Source organism: Nelumbo nucifera, chromosome 2, assembly GCF_055504915.1.
Source record: "Nelumbo nucifera cultivar China Antique chromosome 2, China Antique-T2T, whole genome shotgun sequence".
In the NCBI taxonomy this organism is placed as follows: Eukaryota; Viridiplantae; Streptophyta; class Magnoliopsida; order Proteales; family Nelumbonaceae; genus Nelumbo; species Nelumbo nucifera.
Genome location: NC_142650.1, coordinates 40,088,325 through 40,107,611, shown reverse-complemented (window position 1 = coordinate 40,107,611; position 19,287 = coordinate 40,088,325). Strand labels below are relative to the sequence as shown.

The window sequence follows — 19,287 nt, the reverse complement described above, 5'->3', positions numbered from 1 at the left end:
TGGGAAAGTTGCCTTGATAAAAAGTGTCCTTTCTAACTTGTCGACTTATTATCTATCTTTATTAAAGGCACCAAAGGCAGTGTTGGGGGAGATAGAAAGAATCCAAAGAGAGTTTCTGTGGAGTGTGAGGGCTGAAAGAAAGAAAGTACATTTAGTTAAGTGGGAGGTGGTGTGCAAGCCTAAAAAAGAAGGGGGTCTTGGGGTATGAAGGGTGGGGGCCTTTAACAAAGCCTTGTTGGGAAAGTGGATGTGGAGATTTGGTAGAGAGAGGGAGGCTTTATGGAGGAGAGTAGTGGCTAGGAAATATGGGGTAGTGAACTTTGGGTGGGATTCAAAGGAAGTAAGACATTCTTATGGGGTTTGTGTGTAGAAAGGGATAATGAGTTTTAATTCTTTAATGGTCTCTCACTATTCCTGGAGAGTGGGGAACAGATCCAGCATTAGATTTTGGGAGGATGATTGGTCTGGGTTAGAGAGGCTTTGCGAAATCTGTTCAAGGCTGTACAGATTGGATCGGAAGGGTGTTCCTATTTCTAATTGTTACGAAGTCTCAAATGGTTCTGTGGTATGGACACCAAACTTCAAAAGACCTTTACACGACTAGGAGATGGAGGAATGTGTGGAGCTGCTGTCCAAATTGCAGTCATTGGAAATCAATCCATCATTAGAGGATAGCAGGTGGTGGAAGGAATGCAAAGATGGGAAAATTACAGTCAAGTCAATGTACTCAATTTTGATCAGAAAGATGGTGGAAGATAATCCAGTTCAGGGAGTATGGGGGAAACCTGTGCCTCCAAGAGTGGAAGCCATAGTTTCCAAGACGCCAAGGCGAACCTAGGCAACAGGGGAGCGCTTAGTCGCCTAGGGGTCGCTTAATGTCAAAAGAAAATATAGAATAAAAGGGGGATGAAACCCCTATTTTATCCATTGCAATAGAAGTAACAAAAGGGCAGAGCCCCTATTCTTGTCTTAGAAGAAAGAAAACATAAAATAAAAACCTCACAAATCATGAACAAGAAGGGGCTCCGCCCCTGTTTTAGTTCAAAAAATGATGAAGATGAATCTTTTTTCCAGAAAAAGAAAACAAAGGGGCAGACCCCTGTTTTTTGTTCCAGAAAGAGGAGTGTTTTTGTTTCAAAAAACAAAGAAAGAGTGTTCTAGACTTCTAGTCCACTGATATTTTTTGTTCCACGAAGAAGTGGAAGAAAAAGGAGGGGCAGAGAAACTGTTTTTGTTCAAAAAAGAAAAAGAAATGGCGAGCCCCTGTTTTTGTTTCGAAACAGAAAATGAAGGGGTGGAGCCCCTGTTTTTATTCCAAAACAAAAAAATGAAGAAGGGGCGAAGCCCCTGTTTTAGTTCCAAAACGAAAAATGAAGAAGGGGTGGAGCCCCTGTTTTTGTTCCAAAACAGAAAATGAAGCCACTCCTTTTTTGCTCGAGAAGAAGAAGAAAAGCATACCTTCTTCTATGATCGATTTCCCTTTCTTGTTCAAAGATGTACAACTTGGAACCCTCGAACTTGACTTCGAATATCAGACCTCTCGAACTCATCATCATATATTATTTATGACAACTATCATGGAAGCCTTTGCTTGGCTGCTAGCCAAGGGGTGTATTTTGACTCAGGACATCATAAAGAGTCGAGGATTTCAATTCTCAAGCAGATGTGCCCTTTGCTTATCAGGAGAAGAAAACATCATGGATTTGTTCTACAGGTGCAGCTTCATTTCCTCAATATGTTCTATTTCTTCAAGCTGTTTAAGATGGACTGGTGGTCAATCTCAGATCAGGCTGAAATCTTTGGACTTTGGTCAAGAGTTCAGGGCGATTCTAAGGTCAAGCTGATACGGAGCTGCATTCCATTTGCGGTGTGCTGGAAATTTGGAAAGAAAGAAATAAAAGAATCTTCAAGAACAAGAAAAAAAAATTGGGAAGAAGTGGTGGCTCAAATCAGTTCATCAGTTTTAGGTTGGGTGTTAATCCTGCCAGTTTTTCAAGGATTAAAGAAAGAAGATTTTGGGGCAGACTTCTGGTGCTCTTTGAATGATTAGTTTTCTGGGTTTCTGGTGTAATTTGTTTTAAGTCTGTTTTGTTTTTTTCTGACTGTTTTTTGGTGGTGACCTCTTGTCACCTTATGAGCTGTAATCTCTTTTCAGTAATATTTTTTTTCTTTATTTATCTTCAAAAAAAAAATGTTACTTTTGGAACAAAAGTGAAGTTTTGGGAAGGCTTATGGTGGGGAACGGTTGCCTTTAGTCAAGCCTTTCCAAGGATCTATAACCTTTCTACCTTAAAAAACAAACCTATAGCTGACTTAGTAACTCATGATGGGAGAGGGTGCGTGTGGGATTTGGGTTTGAGAAGAGCTTTGAGAGAGCAAAAATTGGGTGAGATGACCTTTCTTCTTGACATTCTCAAACAAATAAAATTTGAATCCCTTAAAGGTGGATGAGAGAGTATGGAACCTAACTCTATTGGGCTGTTTCTCCTGTGCCTTGTTTTTCCAAACCCTTCTTCAAACTCCTGAACCAAACCCTTTTTCCTTGCAAAAGAAGTGTGAGGCAGCCCTATTCCTCCTAAAGTAAAGGTTTTTTGTTGGGAAGTTGCCACACAAATCATAAACACCTGAGAAAGGCTTCAGAAGAAGTGGAAGAACTGGTGTCTCTCACGGTCTCACCTCATATTTTTGTCCTTTGTTTCAGAAATGGGGAAACCACTAACCACCTCTTATTGCATTGTACTTTTACAACCCAACTGTGGGCTCACTTTTTCTGTCTTTTGGTTAATGTTTGGGTGCCTCCGGCAGAAGTCAAAGAACTGTTTAGCACAAACTGGGTAAGATGCTGCACAAAGAGACACAAGATTCTATGGCAATGTATTAGAGGGTCTGTACTTTGGAGTGTTTGGCAAGAAAGGATATGCCAGGTTATTTGAGGGAAAGTAAAGGAGGGTGGAGGAGTTAAATTGAACTAACCATGATCAGAGCTGCCCACTGGGCCATGGTATGTAAAGAGCTTAAAGGGGTTTCCCTAAATGATATGTTAAGGGAATGGAAAACTGTTGCTGATGTTCAGGGCAGTAAACCAAGGAGGGAGGTCAGTTGGGCTGTTCCAGCAATGGATAAACTCGTGTTGAACTTTGATGGGTGCAGCCTCAGAAACACAGGTAATTCAGGTATTGGGGGTGTGGTCAGAGAGCACAATGGAAGTATCCTACTAAGCTTTTCTGGCCTATTGTTTTGGAAATTCTCAAACAGCTGTATTGAAAGCCTTCAGGGATTGGAATTGATGAAACTAAAGAACTAAAAAATGTGGAGGTGGAAATTGATTGTCAAACTCTAATAAGCTGGCTGAAGAAGCAGGATCTGGTCCCTTGGAAAGTTAGACCTTTGGTAAGGCAGGCACAACACTTGGGGTCCTTATTGAATAGCTTATTCAAATGGGTACCTAGAAGTGCTAATGGCCTAGCTGATTCTTTAGAAAAGGCTGGGGTACAGAAAAGTCAATTGAATTGGGGTTGTCCAGGACCGGGGGCAAGCTTGTAACACTTTTATCTATTTTTTGTGGTTTTTCTGTTTATGTTTGTGTTGTTATGATTGTTAGAGATCATGTTGTTTTGGATTTGTTTCTTTACTCTTGTACCATACTTAATTCCATTGTTTTTTGTAGTGGTTTCTCTTTAATGAAATTTATCTGTTGCTTATCAAACAAAGAATAAGGATAATATAGAGTCTTTCATGTCTAGAATCATGCCATTTTTGTACCTAGTGATAATCAAGCTCTTCCCACATACTTTTAAGAGTTATAAAATAAGAGGCCAAGCTCAACTCCCCATAATGAAAAGAAGTAATGTCCTGATGAAGCTGATAAATCCTGGAAATGTTTTTTCTTATGCAGAAATATCCTCTAGACCCTATTCTAGACTAAGAAATGAAAAAAGATCTATTAATATGAGGTTACACAGAATTTAATACACATGACATTACTGTTTCTCTTGCTCCCACTTCTCATAGTAAGAATCATCTGTATCAGTTTTCTTCTTCTTGCTAGTTAAGTACCAGAGTTCCCTTCTTCCACCAATATAGATCTTCATGGACAAAGATCATTCTAGAAAATTAATTCAATCAAACTTCATGATTGTTATCCATAGGTTGGGACAAGATAATCTCCACTAATAACTCCAGAAGTATTAGTAGAAGAATCCGGTGTATCTCCTCAACTATACATGATAACAACTTAACAAAGAAACCACTTCACTGGAAACTTCCCAATGTATGAGAAGGAGAAAAGAAAAAAAAAATACACTACGCAATCAAATAACAATCTTCAACAACATAAAGAAGTACCTAGATAGCACCTAACCAATTATATAGATCCAATGTGCCACATGAAAAATATGAACTTCTGAAGTATGCCACTAAAATAGTAATGTAAAAAAATGCATAAAAAATTCTATATGCATCAGAAAATTATGAGACAGCTGCCCTCACTCTCAAATTATAAGAGGGCTTATCAATCTTTGATCTCAGTCAAAACAACTTCCAATATAAAGTTCTCATTGAATCTCTCAAATTTCTGTTACTGACCTTATGCTATACGAGTGAATTTGATATTCACAGGTTATATACTGAATTTATGGCATACTTTCAAGGATCAATTGATATTTCACTGTTTCAACATTGAAGGATGAACCAACTAGCAAGATAATTGTAATGAATTTAAATCCATGGAACAATTAATACAAACTCAATACAACTATAACCTTAAAAATTAGGAGATTTTGTCTAATTTTACATTGGAATTAATTATATATGAAAATTTTCCAGTAAGTTTTTTGCTTTTTAAATAAAGGCTAAAGCTGTTCCAAATGGTCGAAGAAAGTTGACAGTGATCATCCAATATCAGCTTTGAGAATAATGAAACTGAAATATTCAGATAAATACTTACATCCCAGCATTTTTAGCTGCAGCAACTCCTGAGGGAGCATCTTCAAACACAAGAACCTTACGAGGATCCAGAGGACCACCCTAGTCACCAGCAACATTCGTAAGAGGTTTTGCTTTACTAGTCTCGTTCTCAAAGTTAAATAGTTAAATGGCAAATTGACAACAAACTCAACCAAGAAAATATAATTTCACAGTTTCTAATCAAAATAAAAGAAAAGAAATAATACTTATGATGTTTTGTGGAATAGTGATACCTTGAACCTTTTGGCAGCTGCAAGAAAAATATCTGGAGATGGCTTTCCTTTTTTAACTTCGGGATCATCACCAACAACCACATGATGCATCATTGAAAAAATTTCACCATGTCTTTGTGTTTTCAATTCAAAATGATGCCTAAGAGTACTGCCATATATATCTTTGAGCAGTTAGGCAATGCTGAAGACACTCAAGATGTTCTATGTACAATTTTAAGTGCCCTTATCGAAATACAAAAATAATTAACTCCTAAATCTTGTACAACAACAGAGGCACTTCAGTCTAAGCTACTGTATAAATTAAACAATACAAGGATGAATCATACCCCGTTGCCACACACATTGGTATTGCATTTTCATGAAGATGCTTAACCAAATGGCTGACACCTATGAAAGAACCCAAATAAGTGAAGAATCAAGTGTTTGCAGGTAAAGTGAAAAACAACCTGCTGAAACAAAGAAAAAAAAAAAAAAACAGAAAAATAATGAAGAGAGGGAGGAGGAAGATTCAAAGAAGAGAAGAGAAGAGAATGAAGGGATGGAGAAGAGAGAATTGTGGATCTCTACTGTCCCTCTCGATCTGTTTTATTAACCTCTTAACCCCTGATTGGGGCGGCTGTATATTAACAATAAAAAAAGTGTCCAACAGGCCCATTAGCACAGAAAATAAGTATAATGCTACCGATTGGCATTCAACCCATCTTTCTTCAGCTCCTACTGAGAGTAATGAAAATTGGGCAACAACTGGAAAGAAATTTACATCATTGGCTTCTTACAAGTAGAAAGTAGATCTCTTGAAAGTTGAAACATGAAATGGATATATGGTCCAGTTAAGTTTGCAAAAATTTTCTTCTTTATTCTTGTAACAAGGTAAAGATTTATCAAAAAAAAAAAAATGAAGGGATGTGAACAAGTATAAAGAACTAAAAATATGATATAAAAGTAAATGTGCACAAAAACTAAAAATCATACACCATAATGAATCAATCATTTTGTTTGCAATAAATGCAGACATTCTTCTTTTTACAGTGAGATGCAATGTGTCCAAATCCCATACATCATAAGTCTGTGTGTGTGTGTGTGTGTGTTTTGATAGGAAATGTGACTTTCGTTAAAATATTAAAGCAAGATATTACAACTCCAGCATTCTCAAGCTGGAATGATGAACCCAAATTAATAACCATTGTTACAAAGTAGCCCACAAAAGTTTACTCCTGTTTGATCCTTGTTTGGCTAGAGTATCAGCCAGGCCATTTGCTGTTCTTCTAACCCATTGGAAGTTTGCTTCAATTTCCCTTGTAAGGCACCAAACTTCTCTCATAGCTTGCCTGTGGTTCCAGATTCCCAAATTTCCAGTTTTCACCCAGTCTATTACTAATCTTGAATCCCCTTCCACTTCAATCTGGTGTACTCCCATCTGTTTATCCAGTCTCAGACCTTGCAGCAGTGCTAACACCTCAGCTCTTAACGAATCGCACACTCCTACAGGCTCCGAAAAAAGAGACAAAGTTTTGCCTTCCCTGTCTCTAAGACTCCTATACCTGAGGGCCCCGGGTTACCAAGGGAGCTTCCATCAAAATTGAACTTTATTTTTTGTTGTGTAGAGGCTGCCCAACTCTCTTGAATTGCTGGGCTAGATCTTGAAGAGTTTGCTACTGAATCCCAGCCCCTGATTATATCACCCACTGTTAATTCCATAAACAACTCATCTGATTTTACCTAATGCACTATCTTGATAGTGATGAAATCAATCAAATCCTCCCTCAATTTTCTTTTTCCCTGAAAGGTTCTATTATTTCTTTCCTCCTAAACTGTCCATAAAGCCGCGGTTCTTTTGGCTCTCCACAACATCCTTCCCCTTCTTTTCGGTTGTCTAAAGAAGCTTGCTTCAAAAAGGCCTGCTCATAACACTGTTTTAGAGAAGCCCTTACTAAGGGTCCAGTTGGTTTCCTGGAATAGGTGCCTGGAATCAGAATAGGAAAGGGTCATTCCAATTCCAACTGTTTGTTTGGAAGGAATGGGATTCCCATTCCAGAGTCTGTCAAGAAGTAAAGAACTCATAACAAAAACACCCCCAAACACTAATATTAATAAAATAATAAAATATTAATAAAAATAGTACTATAAGAAAAAAAAATTGATGAATGTACCATAAGAAAATATTAATAAATTAATAATAACAAACAAAGGTATTAATTATTTAATATAATAATAATGTATAATTAAAATATTAATACAATATAGTTAAAGTAATAATAAAATAATAATAATACAATATTCATAAACAATTCGTCAAATAATATATAATAATAAAACATTAATAATTAAATAATAAAGTATTATGAAATTAATAATACGATAATAAAAATAATAAAATAAGAATATATTAATGAAGAAAATAATAATAAAAATATAATATAATTAAAGTAATAATAAAATACTAACATGTTAATTATTAAATAATAATAAGTTAATTTAAAATAAATATAAAATAATAATAGAGATATTATTTGTAATGATAAAACAATAATAATATATTAATACAAAATTCATAAATTAATGATAAATACTAAGATATTAATTATGAAATACTAATAAAATAATAATAATTATATATTCATAAAATATTAATAATGTAATAAATAAAATAATAAATAGAGTAATACAAAATTGAAAATTTTCAGTTGATTCCAATTCCAACTCCAAATGAACCAAACAACAACAATTGTAATCTGATTCCAATTCCTGACCAAACCAAATAGGCATTCGGAATAGGTGATTCCAATTCCGATTCTGATTCTGATTCTGATCCTGTCTGCGAACCAAACGCATCCTAACTGATTTCTACTCAAAATATTAGATCTTATTATCTTATACTTAGGCCTAAGCCTCATAAGAAACCGGTTCACCTTTCTCTTCTTAAAGTGTTTCTAAAGATACTTAACACACTCTAAAGAATCCGAAGGATCAATAGAAACTAATTCACATTCAGCCCACAAGTGAAGAAACCCAACATAATATTCCTGTATCTTCTTATCCCCCTAGCAATAATCAAATATTTCAGATTCAATTTGATACTATCTTGACATGTTGGATTGGCAATAAACCTTCTTAAAATAAGCATACATCTCATAAATTGTTTGTTTTCTTCTTACAAGTACACAGCAATATGAGACACTATCGAGCTGAGAATCCAAGAGACTAGTTTTTTTTATTAGCAACTCAAAAAGAAATTTTATTAAAGCTTAAAGAAGAGGATAATACAACAAGAAGTTGTTAAAAATAAAACCCTCTACAACAAAGAGTTCTGCAACCCTTTTAACATTGAGCCCAAAACATATGATGTTTGTTAACTCCTAGCTTAGCTAGACCATCTGCCATCCCATTAGCGGACCTCCTGGCCCATCTTACATGAATTTGCATCTATCTTCGCAGCAACTTGAACTGCCTGAATTCATTTCTGAATTGGCATAACACCCCTTCTCCTTTTTTCAACCAACCACTTACTACTTTTGAATCACCTTCTACAATCAGCCTTGTAATTCCCATTACCTTAGCTTTTTGCACCCCAACAATAGCAGCGAAGAGTTTAGCTCTCACTGAATCACCCTAATCAATAGGCCTTGAAAACAAGCCACAAATGCTTCCACTCCCATCTCTAATGACTCCTCCATTTTCGAAGCGTCCCGGATTTCCAAAACTACTCCCATCAAAGTTAAGTTTCATCCACCCACCATTTGGGGGAGACCAAACTTCTAGTACTTTTTGTTTCCTAGAGGAGGAAAGGGCAATTGCCTCCCAACAAGAGACTAGTTCCCCATTATCTAGCTTCCATTGTGCAAAATCCTTGGCCTCGGATTCATCCAGTTGGTAACTGCCCCATTCAAATAACCCCCTAGGCCTTTTCCTTCAACAAAAAAAAAAAAAAAAAAAAAAATCAAAATTAGGGGTGCTCACAGTTCAGTTAACAGGACCATGAGGGTTTTTTAGAAACTGAACCAGTTCTACCGGTTTTCCATATCTCCAAACCGAAACTGAAACGATACCACCAGTTGACCGGTTCGGTTCTTGGGTTCTTCAGTTTTTATATTTATAACATATATTATAAATAAATATATATATAATATTATAAATATGTATATTATATTATAAATACTATAAATATATAATATATGTAATATATTATATGTTATAAATAGATTATCATAACTAGATAATTATAAATATAATATATGTATATATTTATATATAATATATAGATAATATGTGAGATATATTAAATATATATAATATACATATAAATACATATATCATTCGGTTCGGTTAACTGAAAACCAAACCGGTCCTTAGGTTTTTTAGAAATACTGAACCGATCAATTCGGTTTGCTCAGTTCAGTTCGGTTTTTTATGAGCACCACTAATCAAAATGGAACTTCCACATGCTGTGTAATTGGTTCCATCAAACATCACCGAAATAATATCAACCTTCTCAGCCATTTCAGAGTATAAATACAGTCCAGAAACAACATGACAGTAACTAAAACTGAGAGAAAATGAATAATCAACCACCAAACTTGATCAAGGGCTAGTCTAGGCATGAGGGAGGATACTCCACAACTGAAAGATAAGGGAATCTCCAAAAAAAAATCCCTAAACATCAAGGTTTAAGAGTTGACAGTCCCAAAAAGGAAAGTTGCAGGATTGTCAAATCAATGAAAGGACCAAAACCCTTCTAAAATCTGACTGGAACTTTGAACCAATTAAGAGAATATCAAAAGTAGGTCAGGGTGACACAAAGCCTAGAGTATTAGGCCAAACCAATCAGCCAATTAGGAGGAAACGAGAAAAAACCAACCTGTTGCGCATCTTTTCCAGGAAAAACAACAGTTCTTTGGCTGATCAAAACGACCTTCAGAGAACTCTCAAGCCAAAAATCAAGGGTAGAAAGAATAGCTCTTGAACCACCTTTCTAGATCAAGGATTCAATCTGGTTCCATTGCAGCAGATCAACACACCTGCTCTGATACCATGTTAACCTAGCAGTTCGAACAAGGAAAGCAAACACAAGTTCAGGGGTGTCAATAAAATAAATCAACCCCCACCCCCAAAGAGTCCTATATATATTAATGATATGTACAATTACAATAAGGCCCTTACAGGACTGAGGCTAAAATAAAAGAAAACATAATTAGGTATAGAATACAATAGGTACTACAATGATAAAATACATCAAAATGCTCCACACTTTCACCTACTGCAACCCTGACTGGACATAAAGAATATATGCCCAATAAAGAATGGAATCAAGTAAGCTCCATTTAACAATTGACGGATCAGGACCTTTAGATCTGTTACCATATGGAGTAGAATAAACTACACAACAGAACAGAAAGAAACTAAATGGAAGGGAGTATAAGTTGGAAGATCAGCTAACGATGATAGAAAAGGTGGTGATTAACATGAGTAACATGTTAGGAAAGAGTAGGGCTCAGGAAATAAAAATAGAGCTGGAAGAAGATATAAAGTTGGCACTACATAATGGTGATGTTGAATTAGCATTAACATTGGAAACCATAATGTCATGTCCAGGTAAAATATTGATAATGTTACCTAATTAGCAAACTATCATGAACACTAAGATTATATTTGGATGAACTTGATATTCAGGATAAGAAATGGACTTGAATTCTGTCCAGACTAATTCCACTAAGTTAATATGACCTCCTCCCCCTCCCCCACTCTCAAGGTGAAAAGAAAAAAGCAGAAATATTTGTTTTTTTTTTATCAATAGCAGAAATATTTTAATCCACTCAAACTTATGAAATTGATAGCTGCAAGTTTACAAGTTTGGAAATTCAGCTCAACCATCCATAAAGAATCTGGAAATTTGTCAAATAGATCCCCTGAATTTGGTTTGCCCTGTATAAAAGAAAGATTCAAATAATTGACCAGTATCCAAATCAAACATTTAACACCCATGCATGTTGGTTACAGCCTTACAGGTGCTTCATTCAAAAAAAAAAAAAAAAACTCCATGCATAACATAGCATTTCAATGGTTATCCATCATAAGGATAAAGGTATTTGGGCATCTTGCTGCTGTTCTTGCTCATCTATATGAAAATCATGCCACTAGAGCCTAATGAAAGCATTCTCTGGCATGCTATCCTTCTAATATTTTAAAGGAAAAAAAAAAAACTAACAACTACCCTTATGCTAAAATAGTGCTAATAAAAAAGGAAATAAATTAAAGGTAGTATGAGGCACAACACACAGACACAAGAAGAATAGGAAATGGTCCTTCTAGAGATACCTGGCATAAGCTCAGCAGTTGGAAACAACTTCTGCAGTGTCTCTTCTCTTTCCTCAAGAAACTTCTCTGCAGAAAGAGATCCACTTATCCCTGTCTCTTCAACAAAAACATGAGCTGCTTCTAATGCTTTCTTCCCCATCATCTTTGCTTTGAGAGACCAATCAAAAGTTTTATTGAATCTAGCAAGTATAAGTTCTTGGACTTCAGTATAAAATTTCTCTGTGTCTGCATTTTTAAACACCCATTAGATCTTCTCTGCTTCAAAATTTTAATTTAAAAGACCGCAAAAATGTATCTTACCCAATCTATTAACTGAACAAGAAAACAGAGAACTCAAATATACATCACACTATTATTTATTAATGAGAACCCCATCTTGTCATATGAATCCCCATCTAAACATCTCAATGGTGTATATCTGATAACGATGCCAAATTTACAGATATGTACCATTGAGGCATCCAGTCTTGGATTTACGGAAGTTGTCCAATAATCACTTTGGCTTCTTATGGGGTGGAAGCCAATAAATAGTTTTCAACTGTCGGAACGAATTTGACAAGGGAGGAAAAATTTTACATGGTTTTCCAACTCAACATTTTGGAAGTAATACTTCAAACAAATCCGGAAATAGCGTTCCTGTGAGTATGCAACGTCCCAAACTCGCCTTTTCTCAGAAATTACTCTGACCATTTGCATTTTCCATCCTTCATTTATATCTGAACAAGACTTATGTTTCCAGCAAAAACATGAAGAATGGAAAAGAGAATATGCTAACAATCAGAATTCTGCTTTCAAAATTCTGAACGTAATAACACAATTTTCTCTTCCCTTAGTCATAAAATGTATGAAAGGAAAAGTAAACAGAAACTACAAAGCTCTATTATCAAATGAATTCTTGCTTATTAGCAACATATTCCCCGATCTACTGTTAAAAAGAACACATAAATTGTTGCAGGCATTGTTATGAGGAACTAAAGCTTAAGTGTTCGACAAAATTACCCAGTAAGAGACCATCCATATCAAAGATGACATGTGTAATGGGTTCTCTGACTGACATATCGGCCGAGGAATTCGCCATTGAGAGATGAACCGCCTAGATCTCACCCTTTCTTACTTCGCGTGAAGAATGAAAAGTTGTTGAAGTAACAGGAGTAATCAGTAATTTATCTGTTCGATCCAATGCAGGACTCCGGAAGCCGATTTCTGAACCCTATCCAATCCTAGATATGATCCCATCGAACTGAAGAGGTTGGCCTTAACCGAAAGCAGTAAAAAGTGACTGTTGCACTTCTGGCCACGGGTGCAAGCCCGGGAGTTCTGATCTGCTCCCAATACACAGTCCCAACAAGCCAGTGCAGCCGTACATCGTGAACATCTCCCTTGTCATTGTCTTTCATGGCGAGATGTTCCCAATCTACAGCGGCAATGGCTTTTTGGGAACAGATCTAGAGTCCATGTCGGGCCAGGTTAGGTTGGGATGAGGTGAGTGAGACCGGATCTGCTCCTCACACCTGGTGCTTCACACGCTGTATTGGGAATATCTCCCGCACTTATTAATTATTATTCACGGGAGATGTTCCCAATGCACGGTGGATGTGCATGTGAGGCGCCCATTTGTGAGGAGCAGATCCCATCTCGAGGTGAGCCCAGATCTATTCCTCATGCCAACCTCACAACACGTCTCATCTATACATCGGAAACATCTCCTGTTCTTCGTGTTGTTATTCATGGGGGATATTCTCAATACACAATGGTGTGGTGGCTGTGAGATGTGCTCCATGAGGAGCAAATCCTGATTCAAGGCCAATCTTAATCCAACCCAAGGTTTTAACCCCTAACCCAACATGATATTCTTTATTTTTTTAGTAAAACAAAGGAAAGGCAAAGATTGGATAGCAGTCAAGCTGGACATGTCCAAGGCTTTCAACAAAATGGGTGGGAATTTTCTCTTGGTCGTTCTAGAAAAAAAAATGGTTTTTCCTACACAATGGAGAAAGTTAATTGAACAATGTATTAAATCTCCCACTATCTCTATAAAAATCAATGGGGAAGCACAAGATCATTTCAAATTTAGTAGATCCTCTATCTCCTTACCTTTTCATCATTGGCATGGAGGCTTTATCTCAACTCCTAAATTCAAAAGTTGTGTTGAACAAAATTGAAGGCATCAGGATTAGTAAGTTGGTTCCACCCATTACTCATCTATTTTTTGCCGATGACTGTTTTATATTCTGCAGGGCATACCTTAATCAAATCAAAACTCTCAAACACATTCTTGAATTCTTTGAAGCTATCTCGGGTCAAAATCTAAATTACTCAAAGTCACCGGTTATGTTCAGTAAGAATATTCATAGACGACATTAGAAATTCATATCTCATGTTCTCTCTATTCCCAAGTCTAATGACAAAGTAATATATCTTGGAGCTAAATTATGGTTAGGAGGTAACCTCCATTCCTATCATCTTGAAACTTTGGAGAGAGTAAAGAGCAAAATTGATTCATGGAAATCTAAGTTGCTTTCTCAAGCCAGAAGAACCACTCTAATCAAGTCAGTTGCCCAATCTATACCTCTATACTCTATGTCTACTACCATACTCCTGGTCAGAGTTCACATAGAGTTGAACAAAATACAAAGAGGTTTTTGGTGGAATGGTTCAAGCAGCCAAGACAACAAGCACACCATTTCATGGGACAGGTTTTGCATTCCCAAAGTTAAGGGAGGTCTTGGTTTCAAAAACTCCTCCGGTATGAACAAGACAATGTTTGGGAAGCAAATATGGAGATTGATGAAGCATCCTATGGTCTCGGTGTATCAAGGCCAAATACTTTTTCCTCATAATAGTATTTTTCTTGCAAAGCCAAAAAGCTCACCACTCACTCTGGTGGAAGCATGCAGTTAAGATTGTAAGTACTTTAAAGAGTGAGTTGATATGGCTAGTCAAAGATGGGACAAAGATTGATGCTCTAAATGATCTTTGGGTGCCCACTATCCAAGGAGGAATTCCAATAAGAAACAATCATAATGAAGTTTTAAATGTTAAACAAATTATGGTGGTAGAATTGCTTCAACCTGATGGAACCTGGAACCTAAGCTCTCTCCTTCACTTCTATGGCAGGGAGTCTGTTGAACATATTCTACAAACACAACCTAACCCCTCCCTATCATCTGATACCTTGTTATGGAAAAAGAACAATTCAGGTGCTTTCACTGTTAAATCAGCATATCAAATTTTTCAGAACATCCATCCATCCTCATCAGCAACCAGTTTCAAATAGACACATATTTGGAAAACCAAAATTCCATGTCGTTATCAAGTTTTTCTTTGGAAGGCACTATGGGATGGAATATTAACTAAGGATAAGCAGGCCAAGTGGATACCCAATGGACAAACCACCTGTATTCTATGTGAAAATTCAGGAGAATCATTTCATCACCTATTCTTCAAATGCCCTTTTGCTAGGGCTTTACAAATTGGTATTAACCCAGAAGGGATTCAAATCTGGCCATTACACAGAATTATCACTAAGTGGCTATCTGACCTCTCTCTCATGCTGAACAAACAACAAGTGAACAAGATAATCTCTCTGTTACAATTAGCACTCTACCATATTTAGAGTATGTGACATTTAAATTTAGTAATAATAGGAGTATAAATCAGGATACACTTAGGATTGAAAACCAAGAGATAACTCAATATGACAATTTCTAGTAGTTCAATTATTCATAAGAAGGGAGAGATCGAGGAGGATGTTACCTAGATAATTAGAGTTTAGAGCTGATTAGGCAAGATGGAGGGGTGTAAATGGACTTTTGCATAATAGGAGAATACCACTTAGAATAAAAGGAAATTTCTATAAAATAATTGTAAGGCCAACACTGTTGGATCAGAGTGTTGGGCAGTCATCAAACATGTTCAAAAAAATGAGTGTGGTATAAATGCAAATGTTAAGATGGATGAGTGGAAAAAACTAGAAAATATAGGATCATGAATGAATCCATCCATAAAAATCTAGGAATAGCTCCAATTAGTGATAAATTTAGAGATAGTAGGCTAAGATGGTTTGATTAAGTGCGCAGAAGACCACCAACAACTCCAATTAGAAGTGATTTGTTACAGGTAGAGGGGGTTAGAAGAGCTAGGGGTAGATCAAAAAGGACATGGGTAGAACTGTAGAAGTAGTAAGAAATGACTGAAGCACTAATAATTCAACAATGAATATGCTTTTAAATACAACAGGATTCATGTTGTTGACCCCATATAGTTAGGATAAGTTATGGATGATGATGATGGTGATGGTGATGATGTAAACTTTAGAGGCCTTAACTTTGCACTTGGTTGTCCTATTGGGGTGATTTTTTTTTTTTATTTTGGGCAATTTTTTTCTATTTGCATGTTCCAAAGTGTTAAAGTCACCTTACCTCGCTATTTTGCTAAAAACACCTTTTTGGCCTCAAACACTAATTTTTTTTTATATTAAAAGTTTAAAAACATAATAAAGAATATATATTATAGTAGAATATAATTATGAAGCCCAGGCCTACATTAGGGCCACAAATTTTAGGACTGAGCCTAAGCTAGTACTTTAAGCTTGCCTTGGAGCCGGCTCGACCAGCATATATTTTAATATATGAACATTATAGATAACGTATACTTATGTACTATGTTATTCTATGTTATATCATCTAAGGTTTTAAAATGCGACCTAGAACTAGAATTGCTTTAGCCACCAATTTCTAGATTAGTGATTCAGTTGTTCTGTTTGAACAAATCGGACGTAACAATTTAAAACTCAAAAAAATAATTAAAATATAAACAACCCAAAACCATTGTTTGGCTCAAATAAGTCGACGGTTCGACCATTATGGGTCAGCGGGTCACTGAACAATTAAAATTTTTAGGCAAAATTCTGGTTTGGGTTCAAAACGGAACTAGCACCCTAACCAATTCCCATGCCAAACAGTCCAACTGTTTGGGAAAATGATTGTTTGAAAATCATGAAGACATATTATGTAATATTTTATATTGTATAATATATAAATAAATTTATATGTATATTATATGCCATTTAATATAAATATTATATAATATTTATATTACAAAAGATGTAAGCCCAGAATCAAGCCCACCCGGCCCCGACCCCTATAAGCTTAGGCCCGAGCTTATATGCAAACCCAAGTATGGGCCCATCTATGATCACCCCTAGCGGATCGAGCGGTCACACATCTCACACTAAGCATGCTCCCAATTCCATGGTGGGACACACGGCTTGGCTTAGACTCTACCAATACGAAGTTAACAAGATCATGAGGTTTTGCCTATACGTGGTTTCTTCAGGATAGATTTAGCGAGATTGCCATACTAATGAGGTTGCCTCGTTAGTGAGGTTGTATCGTTGGTGAAGCCACCTCATTATCAAGCTCAATGTTTTCAAAACGAGATTGGACTAGACGGTCGAACTGGAAAAATTGGGAATTGGTCTCTTGATTGGTTTTGTTTTACCTCAAAGCCGCTGTTTGGTCAGAAAACCGTTGATTTGATTAATGAATCACTGACCTAGGTGGTAGAACCGTTCGACATGGGAACGATTTTGACCATTTTTTGGGTTTTTTAAATTATTTTATTTTTTGTCAGAATAGACCAAACAATCGGACCGTTTGACCCAAAAACAGGACCTCTTCTACTACCAAACTTTTTCACAATCCTTTTTCTTGCACCAAGTCTTTAAATATACATCCACAATCTCACATTAGCCCCTCTGCTTAACGACCATCCTTAAACAACAATTCGCTAATTAGTGAATTTGATCCCTATTATTGACCATTAGCCCCCATTTTTGGAGTAATATAACATTACAAAAGTTAAAACAAGTGAAAATTAGCCTCCAAAATTGAAGAAACTTTAGAAAGATAAACCCTTAAAATTATAAAATAATTTTAAAAAGATCAACCCCCAAATTACTAAAGAATTTTTGGAAGAGATTAACAAAAATTTTAGACCCAAATTACCACATGTTATATCAATAAATTATTCGAGCAACAAGATTAGCCCCCAATAACTCAGTATTTTCATAGGACTCGTTACTTTCCAATGTGTTAATAATACCAACGGGGTCCAAAGAAGAAACACTAGAAACTAGAATATCAGTAAGTAATAAGAGTAAAAGTAGGAGGGTGAGCCATTTTTCCCATGAATAGGAAGATCAAATAATAGAATCAAGAGAAAATTGATTAGGCGTTAACAATAGTAATATATTGAATGATTATTATCACCAATCCCAATGTACGACTCCGTAATTAAACATAGCATGCATCCAACATGGTTAGCAATAAGAAACCTTAATGAACACATTTTTGACATTACAACTTTCCAAAGAACCTTGACGGAGGGAATTTCGAATATTTAATAGGGAAAATTCCCGATCAATACCATGTATTTTGGTTTGAGTGACAATTTGGTCCCCAAACTTTAAAATGCGATAATTCAGTATTCAAACTTTTAAAATGTAACAATCCAATATCCAAACTTTTAATGTAGCAATCCAGTACCTGCCGTTAACCAATCCGTTAATCAGCCGTTAAGTGATATTTGAAAAATAAAAAATGCCCTTCGAATGCCATCTAATTCTCTTTAACAACCATCCAAATGTTGACAAAAAATTGAGCATCCCAAATCCTAGCCTCTTTTATTCAAAAAAAGTTGGTGATTGTTTAGAAGAATCTAGAATTTGGGATTGTTCATTTTATTGTCAATATTTGGATGGTTGATAAAGAGAATTAGATGGCATTCGAAGGGCATTTTTGTCTTTCAAATGTCACTTAACGGCTGATTAATGAACTGGTTAACAACAAATACTGGATTGTCACATTTTGAAAATTTGGGTACTTGATTGTCACATTTTGAAAGTTTGGGTGCTAAATTGTCACATTTTAAAGTCTAGGGACCAAATTGTCACTCAAGCCAAAGAACATGGTACTGATCGGGAATTTTCCCTATTTAATATTGTGCTCTCCACAAATTTGAAAATTTTGGCCTCGCTTCCGAATTCGACCTCATTCCCAAATCTAATCTTGCTCACTAACATAACCCTATTACCAAATGCAATCTATCCATAAAGCAACCTCACAAACAGCCTTATCCTATTTTCTAAAAACATTTTTTTTTAGAGCTTTGGGGCTAATCTTTGTAAGTGTTTTCATAATAACAAAGCAACCTCATTTTAAGTGCTTTCTTACTGCACTTTATTGTTGAACCGGAAGAATCTATAAGCAAATCTACATTAAATTAATAAAACATAAAAAAAAACCTAGTAACCATAGAAAGGAGAAATAATTTCTTGAAAATTGGTTCACCCATGTTGATTGACAAATTTGGGTTTTAACATTAGTTTATTTAAAGGTAGGATTCATATTTAGGTTAGCCCTTAACCTAACCCAATCTATCTAATTAACACCCTTACTTTATTAGTTAGAACCAAAAGGAATTAAAAGAGATCTAAGAGGAAGAGCAATTTAATGGGGAGGGGAGATGTTACAAACATTGACTATTAGGGAGGGGGGGGGGGGGGGGGGGGGGGGGGGGGAGAGAGGTCATATTAGAGACTAAATATGGCTTTTATGACAATCAAGATCCATGAGGGTTTTAGAGAATAAATATGGCTTTTATAAGAGACAATAAAGACCAATGAGGGTTTTAATTTTGCCTTGTTATATTTTTAACAAATTCATTTAAAAATAAATATGCACATGTGCAAAAAAAGAGAATAGGGATGTCAACA

The 19,287-nt window shown here is 35.9% G+C and overlaps 1 protein-coding gene across 1 annotated transcript in view; it reads right to left on the bottom strand.

Moving 5' to 3' along the window:
• The window catches only part of GS1 (Haloacid dehalogenase-like hydrolase (HAD) superfamily protein), a 28,543-nt gene extending 15,791 nt beyond the window's left edge, over positions 1-12,752 (bottom strand). The window contains exons 1-5 of the mRNA XM_010261625.3: positions 12,510-12,752; positions 11,511-11,735; positions 5,525-5,585; positions 5,199-5,346; positions 4,946-5,025 (exon numbers count right to left, since the gene is read on the bottom strand). Of these exons, the coding sequence (XP_010259927.1) occupies positions 4,946-5,025; positions 5,199-5,346; positions 5,525-5,585; positions 11,511-11,735; positions 12,510-12,588 (593 nt within the window). The 5' untranslated portion in view covers positions 12,589-12,752. The remainder of the gene's footprint in view (positions 1-4,945; positions 5,026-5,198; positions 5,347-5,524; positions 5,586-11,510; positions 11,736-12,509) is intronic.
• Between the last annotated feature and the right edge of the window lie 6,535 nt (positions 12,753-19,287).